The 9,120-nt window shown below is 42.5% G+C and overlaps 1 protein-coding gene across 2 annotated transcripts in view; it reads right to left on the bottom strand.

Moving 5' to 3' along the window:
* NSMCE2 (NSE2 SUMO ligase component of SMC5/6 complex) overlaps positions 1 to 9,120 on the bottom strand; it is a 129,328-nt gene continuing 120,208 nt past the window's right edge. The window contains exons 5-7 of one of the 2 annotated variants that reach the window (XM_085221673.1): positions 5,357 to 5,460; positions 4,899 to 5,048; positions 1 to 370 (exon numbers count right to left, since the gene is read on the bottom strand). In XM_085221673.1, the coding sequence (XP_085077799.1) occupies positions 4,938 to 5,048; positions 5,357 to 5,460 (215 nt within the window). In that variant the 3' untranslated portion in view covers positions 1 to 370; positions 4,899 to 4,937. The remainder of the gene's footprint in view (positions 371 to 4,898; positions 5,049 to 5,356; positions 5,461 to 9,120) is intronic. The other variant, XM_085221672.1, reaches the window with a different exon arrangement.

Here is a 9,120-nt window from a genome sequence, read left to right as displayed (position 1 = left end):
TTAAAGGCTGAAAGCCACATTTTATTTAACAAACGCAACATTTAGAATTTCAAGAAAGAGAAAAAAAACAACAAGAATTCCTCATATTTGGCGGGTGAAAAAGTGTTTTCAGTTACAGCGGAGACCTTCAACTTTGCCTATAAATGAACACTTTAAATAACAAGCCGTTACACAACCTGCTTACAATCAGCAGCTTATCTCATGAGACCTCTAATAACAAATTTTCTTTGTGGCAACGGCACTTCCAGCCGATTTCTACAGTATTGACCAGCTTTGTTTATTCTGATTGTCAATCGCTCTTTTAAGTGCTTCATCTGGCACGAGATCTGATCCTTTTACATCATCATGGCTACAGCCAATTTTAGGGCAGCTGTTAAAAAGAAGAGAGAGACTCCAGTAAGTGAGAAGAATTGTATTAGTCAGACATAGTTTTTACATAACATCTGCTGCTTTATTCTATTCATCTGGGATTCACACTCAGTCAGCTCCCCGTTACCTCTCTTTCTCTTCACCAGCTCTCTGTGGGGAAAAATGAATCCATTTATCTAAATGGGTGGGAAACGAAGCTGAAGGAAGGAACGCAGAGATGGAGCCTCTCACCTATAGATTGCTCCCTTGTTCCCCGTACACAGCATTAGTAATGATTGTAACATAGCACAGAAGTCTTGCTATGTTGCTTTCTCTCTTTGAAGTCCTCTGTAAACCACAGGTAATTACCCCTTACCTCATTGCTCTGCAGTGGAGTGGTATAATCTTTACTGATAGATAAATAGGGAAATTAACTTATAGGGAAATAAATAGATTATATGAGGCTTGCAGAGGCTGACTAGTGAATCACTGGAACATCCAGTGTGAAAATTCACCTGTCCTGTTACAAACTAAGGAAGCAGAGAAAGGAGAAATGGGGTCAAATGAACAGCCTCTAAACAAAGATCCGATACCAAATGGCTTACAACTACTTGAAACAATCAGAGAAAGATAACAGGGTGAAAAATATTCAGGGTCCAGAGGTCATTCCCCTTAGGCAGTAGCCCAAACATTCACAGATGGCACCTGTCATCAGAAATCAAATTTTTGCTGGTTTTTTTTTTTCCTTTTTAGGAATAACTTTTGTCTCAGGTGCTGAACTTATTTGTATTCAGTATTTGTAGCTTTTATTGCAGACTTGCCAGCTGCCTGCTGCGTGTGTCATGGGTAAGTCACTTAATTACTGTGCCTCAGTTTTCCCATTTATCACATTAGAAGAGCAATAACTTAACAGATTAATGAATAACTAGTGCTTAGAAAGCTTCCAACATTATCTGTAAGCATGAAGTGTTAGTGTGTCCTTCCAGGCAATGGAAAATAGTGAGCAAACCGAGATATATCAGAATTGCCACAAGTCTTCTGTGGTTGAGTCCAGCAGCATAAAGCTAGTGGCTGTGTGTGTGTCAGCTGAAGGACTGCCAAATGCACCAAGGACATCCAGTGGTTTCAAACTCTGCATACAGTATGTGTGAGAAGACAGCTGCTTCTATAGCTTTGCAATGAGCAATGGCCTTGATTTATGAGTAAAGACAGAAAGGACTCTCCCAGCCAGCACTGCTCTTTCAGGATACCTACTCCTACTTGAATAAAGCTGGGTAATATTGAGTAACACAAACAGGATGGTTCCAGAATGAGGAACTTGTTGCTTTACGTCTGTCTTCCCACGATTCAGACTATGGTTTTTCAAAGACTGAAAGCATTTTCCTAAGAAAGGTTAAAATTACAGCAGATCGGTGAGACTGGGCAGAGAAAACCAGGCAACCTTTCTCAATCTAGTTACAGTGAAACCTGGTTACTGTTGTGTTTTTACTTTTCTGGCACGTTGCAATAACTGCTGTCCAAGTGCTAAGGGTGCAAGCTCAAAACTCAAGATTAAGATCCACCAGGATTCAGACTGCACAAATAACTTCAATTTGAGCATAAAGTTGCTTTTAAAGCTGGGCATTTTACAGCTTTGATAATATTTTTTACTCTCTATTTCTCCTAAGTCATTAATTTCTTAAAACAGAAAATAAAAATTCAGCTCTACAGCCCCATCAGTTTTATCAGCAGTGATGAAACTTCTCCACCAGATCCACCAGAGTGATCTCTACTACAACATTTTTCCATTTGTTGCAGATGGAAATCTCTCTTTGCTTGGAAAAGAGAAGCAGCAATATGGCTTATTGGTATAAAGCAGTGATTTGACAAAGCTTATGTGACTTAACAAAGATTCAGCGACAGTGAGGTTCTCTGGGCTATTTACTGCACAGAGGACAGGGTAAGTCAGAGGTGACAGAGAGACCCTCCCGTTGAGTCAGGAGGTATTTTGTGTAGTGGCTTAGGCTGCTGAGCACTTTCCTAGCCTGTTCTTATCCTCCAGAACTCTTACTCTCTTCTCTCCAACTTGTGAGCTATTTCCCAACTCTTCATTCTTCTGGCCACATTCCTGTCCCTCCGTGTTGCTGGCTTGTTGTCATCCACAGCATATTTCATGCCCTCTACCTTTTTTCTATAGCCCTCCTAAGGTGCTAAGACAAGGTGCTTCTTCCTTGTTCTTCTTCTGTCCAGAGTACAGAAAGCCACTGAGAGCCAACATAATGGATGACTGATTTTGTAGTGGTGCTTTCCTGCAGCCAGGAAGAAGAAGTTCTACCCCATTTTGAATCCATGTGGCAGTGTGTGTACAGTCTGACAGAAATGTAAGAGCTACAGATAGAGGAAGTAAGCTAACTGTGGCTTTATCTGTGGAGAAATCAGGTTGCTAGTCTCTACAGATCTTCCTGAGCAACTGCACATTTATTTAAAAGTCCACAGCTTGTAAGTTTCCATGAGGTCATCAACACAAAAGCATGAAACTCTGGCTATCTGGCATGAAAACACATCAGTAATGATGGGTAAGGATGACAAAATATGTCTTCTAAATTTGCTCTGAAGAGCCTTTGAGCTCCTCTTCCTCTTGTTTGATTTTTCAAAAAATCAAAACAATTCAAAATTTGAAACATATCAGGAAGAATTTCAGGTTTAATAATTCAACTTTTACATGTTTTCATTCAACAAAAAGCAAATGGTATCCTGGGCTCCATCAGAAGAGGGGTGGCCAGCAGGGACAGGGATGTGATTGTCCCCATCTACTCTGCTCTTGTGAGGCCCCATCTGGAGTACTGTGTCCAGGTCTGGAGCCCCCAGTACAAGAAAGACAGAGAGCTGTTGGAGAGGGTCCAGAGGAGAGCCACGAAGATCACAGAATCACAGAATCACAGAATTGTAGGGGTTGGAAGGGACCTCTAGAGATCATCGAGACCAACCCCCCTGCCAAAGCAGGTTCCCTACACCAGGTCGCACAGGTAGGCGTCCAGGCGAGACTTGAATATCTCCAGAGAAGGAGACTCCACAACCTCCCTGGGCAGCCTGTTCCAGTGCTCCGTCACCCTCACCGTGAAGAAGTTCTTACGCACATTCGTGCGAAACTTCCTGTGCTGCAGCTTATGTCCATTTCCCCTCGTCCTGTCTCCACGTACCACTGAAAAGAGACTGGCCTCACTGCTATGGCCGCCACACCTCAGATATTTATAAACCTGGATCAGGTCCCCTCTCAGTCTTCTTTTCTCAAGGCTAAACAGACCCAGTTCACTCAGCCTTTCTTCACAGGGGAGATGCTCCAGGCCCTTCACCATCTTTGTGGCCCTCCGCTGGACTCTTTCCAAGAGATCCCTGTCTTTTTTGTAATGGGGAGCCCAGAACTGGACACAGTACTCCAGATGAGGCCTTACCAGGGCAGAGTAGAGGGGGAGGATCACCTCCCTCGACCTGCTGGACACGCTCTTCTTAATGCACCCCAGAATGCCATTGGCCTTTTTGGCCACGAGGGCACACTGCTGGCTCATGGCCAACCTGTCGTCCACCAGGACACCCAGGATGATCAGGGGACTGGAGCACCTCCCCTGTGAAGACAGGCTGAGGGAGCTGGGCTTGTTCAGCCTGGAGAAAAGAAGGCTGCGAGGTGACCTCATTGCAGCCTTTCAATACCTAAAGGGAGCCTGCAGACAGGAGGGGAATCAAGTCTTTGGAAGGGTAGATAACAGCAGGATAAGGGGAAATGGTTTTAAGTGGAGGGAGGGAAGATTTAGGTTGGATGTCAGCTGGAAGTTCTTTACAGAGAGAGTGGTAAGGTGCTGGAACAGGCTGCCCAGAGAGGTTGTGGATGCCCCATCCATGGAGGTGTTCAAAGCTAGACTGGATGGGGGGGGGCCCTGGGCAGCCTGGCCTAGTATTAAATGTGGAGGTTGGTGGTCCTGCATGTGGCAGGGAGGTTGGAGATTCATGATCCTTGAGGTCCCTTCCAACCCTGGCCATTCCATAATTCTGTGAAGATGTATCCTACATGGAAAGCAGCAAGTTGCTTTGGTGTTGTAGAGTAAGAATCAATTCACTGCATTGTAGTAAAAAATATACAGTTCTTTCTGGTCATTCTTAAATTCGGTACTACCTAGAAGGTTGAATTTTAATACTTCTATTTGCTAATTGTATTTGAACCTAACTGCAGAAGAGGATGCACAGCAGAGACATTTAATTTTTAATTAACCTTAAGGCTTCCTAAATAAGCAGTGGGAATGCAATGAACAACCAAACCTTATGAAGCTGAAGTTTCTCTTTGTTTTCACAGCTATACAAAATCTCTTTTATTCTGTTGTACAGGTTCCATGAGTAGCTGTAACTTCCCCACACATTTCCTGAATATTTCCTTGCACATTGTTTTCATTAAAGAAAAAAATCCTTCATGCACTGTACTAATGAGGAGACTGACTTGGGCAGACGCTGAGGTATTACTTCCTGTAGCCTTGCCAATCCAAACACATTTCCTAGAACAAGTGGAGTAAAATTCCACTTACACAGCAAAGCAAATAGCTTTTCCACACATTCCTGACAGCTTACCAGACTTTCTTCTTCTGCTGCTTTCGAGTCTGGATGAATTTTAGAATGGCATCTTCTTCATAGGAATGTCCACAGATTTTGTTTCGAACTGGCTTCTTCATTTCCGCCTGTAATCAATAAGGTTTGATGTAAAGGAACTGAGAATGTCCACTGAAAGTGCTTCTTACAAAACTCATGTAAAACAGCAGGAAGTCTTTTTGCCACTTATACATGACATTGCACTGAAGTTATGGGGTCAGATCCTGTATAGGAAACTGCCTTGCTACTTATGTGATTGTTTTTTTTCCCTAAGCAGTGCCGTTCCTCTCTGATAATGCTTGCCTGCTTTTTAACAAGTACTGGGAATTTGCAATAAACGATCCAATGAAGGACACGAAATAGCTCTTTCCCAATCTCTGACAGTGTGATAGCATACCTGTGTAATGGGACAAATGAAGTTCATCTGACTCTGAGTCACAGCTATATCTTCATCGATTTGTTCGATGTCGTCATTATCATTACTATCTGATTGAAGACGAACTATAATGGGAAACAAGACAATTTCCATTTAGTATTTAGATAGCCAGTACCTAAAATAAGCAAATAAGATCTAGAATGTGCCCAGCGTTATCTCACAGTGATATCTAAGATGCCACAACTTGTTTCTTATCCACTCCTGGAACAAGATAAAGCAAAAATACTCTAGTACAGTATCTGTTACAAAACGTGTAGCTTTTTACCTTTTTTAAATGGCAACCAGTTTTTTTTTTTTGGTAGCTATTTATAGCCATTGCTAGAAAGGAGAGCTGGAAAGGAAAGCACGCTGGCCTGAATATATGCAAAGTCTTTTGTTCTCCCTGTTCAAGTTCACAGAAAGCCAGCAGCCTGCAGACATGCACCCAAAATCTAACACAGGATGAGGGGGAGCTTTTCTAGACCTGGCAGTCCAGCGCTCCAGATCAGTTTGTGCTTGAATGTCATAACTGGGCAATTACCCAGTTATGCAATTCATACCATTTATCATAAAACATAATTTGTAAAGTGATGCCACTGTATTTTAACAGTGACTACAATAACATTTTAACAGACTACAATTGGTGAAAAACAAAAGCCAAGAATTTGTTATTTAAGATAAGCAGCAGAAAAGTTACTGAAATAAGCTGGTGGATCAATGCCTGGGAGTGAAGGGCAGACAGACGGGGAAATCCCCCAGAGCCAGAGGAGCTGCAGGTTCCTCTGTGTCAGAGCACCAAGGTGAGCTATGACCACATACTCAGGGCACACCAGCCAAGTCGTGCAGAAACTCATCAGTCAGAACCAAGAGTGAGACACAGAGCAGCTGAGGAGGTTTCCTTACTGCTAAATGTAGCCTTAGTAAATGTCTAAAACGCACTGTTTTATCTTTCCCTAACTTTCTTCAGTTATTATGAATTTAGGATTTTAGTCCAAGATACTTGGCTAACCTGCTAATAAAAGCAAACTGAACCTGCCATAATTTTCCAATCTTTTGGATGAGCCTGCAGTATTTCGCAGCAGTTCCCTGGAGCATCCTCCCAAGGTGGCCACGCTGAACAGAACGTTTTTCTCTTGACTGCATCAGCTGGTTTGCAATTACAGAATCATTTGAATTGGAAGGGACCCTTAAAGGCCATCTAATCCAAATCTCCTGCAACAAACAGGGACACCTACAGCTAGAGCAGGTTGCTCAGAACCCTGGCTAGCCTGATGTTGAATATCTCCATGGACAGGCTGTCCATCACCTCTCTGGGCAATCTATTCCAGTGCTACATTACTCTTATCATAAAATTGTGGGAGCAATGCAGGAGCACAGTGTTTGCAGGGGACGACTTCATTCAGGGCCCTGTGTTGGCTTTGCCTGCCAGCAGGGCACTGAGAAACACAACAGCACAGGGAGGGTCTTATGATTTGCCTTCTACAAAGCTTCAGATCTGGTTCCCTTTGCTGCAGCTGCTACCACACGCTATCAGCTGATCTTTGCATCCCTGGTATTCAGCTCTCCACATCTGTTAAGGACTGGTGTTTCCTAACTTATGGTCAGCCCTGCATGCCTGTGTAGTACCATCACCTTCCGCATGATAACAGAAGACATCACCCTGGAAGCAAATGCAGTCTCTCACACCCAGTCTAAACAGAGCAGGCTGCCAGGCAAGGAGGCCCAGCTTTGCTCTGAATACTTCAACATCAACACTGCAACCATCATTCCCCACAGCCTGCACATTTCTCCTTCCTTCCTCCTTAACAGAACTCGCCCCACTCTGCATTTCATGACAGGAGTTTGTCAAGCATTCAGGAAAGAGGGGAGATTTAGATTAGATGTTAGGAGGAAATTCTTTACTCAGAGGGAGGTGAGGCACTCGCACAGCTGCTCTGGTTGTCCCATCCCTGCAGGCACTCAAGGCCATGTTGGATGGGCCCTTGGCAGCCTGAGCTGGTATGGGGCAACCAGCCCATGGCATGTGTGGGCTCTGAGGTCCCTTCCAACCCAAGCCATTCTGTGATCCTATGATTTTATGAAATCTCGGTTAGTAAGGCTAAAGAATATGCCAGATTATCAGTAGGTGTGAGCTTCTGCAGGGGCTGGTTTCTGTAAATACCACACTGATTATTTTCCTATGACTCACACTAACAAAGAACAGGAGCTTCAGAATTTCCTTAAATTCATGCATCTGCAAATTTTGACATCCTGTAGCTCCAATCTTTCCTGCTAGAAACATCTGGAAGCATGCATTTCAGTATGTTGTACTTTCTGTCAACTCAGGAACTCAGCACACAGCACAGTGCCAGCCATTGAAGCTAGAACGCAGCAGTGCTAGCAAGATCTAGGGCAGGTGATTGATTACAAGGGATGACTGATTTTTTAAATCAGTAATATTTAGATACCAAGCTTGAGTCTACACTGAATGTCTCAAGCCTTCCAATTACATGGGATAGATCACAGTGTGATTTTACTTCTCTGTCTTACTGGCTTACTGGAGGTGATATAGAAGCCTCATAGTTAATGGCTGAGATTGGGTAAGCCAAGACCCATTTCTGGTAGGTGGGATATATGAACCATCATGGATTCTTGCTTCAAGCTGGTCCTGAACACTTCCTGTTTGGACTTTATTTGCAGTGACTGTGAACTGTCTACCAGAGCAGGGTTCTGCTTTCAAGAGGTTATCACAGCACAAACGAATTATTAAAGCATTTCCTTTTCATAAGCCACTAATATTTTTAATAATAAATATGTAAGACTGGGATTATGTAAACCATACCTCAAACATGTCAATTGCAAATTAGCTAAGTCAGATAAAACCCACAGATTAGTTGTTATTGCTTGGTGTTCGCGATTACAGAAGGAGAGAGGAAAATAACTTTTTCAGTTCCAGTAAAATCTGCAGAGATTACACAAAAAGAACGGACATACATACATCCCAAACCGGATGGTAGGATGTTATAAACCACAGATCTATGCTCATAAACTCATACTGGAAGCTGTTTTTCTGAAGGTCAAAGGCAATTTTACCAAAAGTTTCAAAGTAGGACTTCTCCATGGAAAGAAGAAATAGTAACAGAACACCAGATCATAAATATTTCAGCTAAGTCAGGTTATATTTTTCTAAAACCGGGTATTCCTTGCAAATTAACACCAGATGCAGAAAACACTAAGTTATTGTTCCTGAAATTCAAATGTTGCCTTAAGTAACAGAATTACATAGATCTGTTTTGATACTCTAACATATTGCATTTTAAGACTTAAGAGTTTCTAGCCTTCTGTTCCAGCCAATTGACATCTATTACAAGTGTTAGTAACACGTTTTCTATCTGGCTATCTCAACAATTATGTTTACTGCTAATTAGTGCCCACTGTTGTAACAAAACTGCATTCTCATGAAGACATCTATTTTTGGTAACACACCATAATGAATTTTGCAACTGCCAACTGTTTTTGACTTATTCCATTTTAATTAAAAGTGGGTAGTACTTTATATCTCTATCACTTTCATCTCTTGATAAAAACGTGACTAATATGCCCTAGCTCACTTCTTACCGAGTCTGCTGAGAGACTGGGAATGTTTAAGACAACTTTTAAGAATGAGAAAGCTACAGGGCAGAGATATTAGCTGCTGTATCGAGGGTTATATTTAGCATGGGGAGTATACATACTAAAACCAAAGAGAGGCAAACATCTCTCTGCTG

The sequence above is a fragment of the Meleagris gallopavo genome, chromosome 3 (genome assembly GCF_905368555.1).
Source record: "Meleagris gallopavo chromosome 3, MGAL_WU_HG_1.1, whole genome shotgun sequence".
Classification (NCBI taxonomy): Eukaryota; Metazoa; Chordata; class Aves; order Galliformes; family Phasianidae; genus Meleagris; species Meleagris gallopavo.
This window is presented reverse-complemented; position numbering and strand designations above follow the sequence as displayed.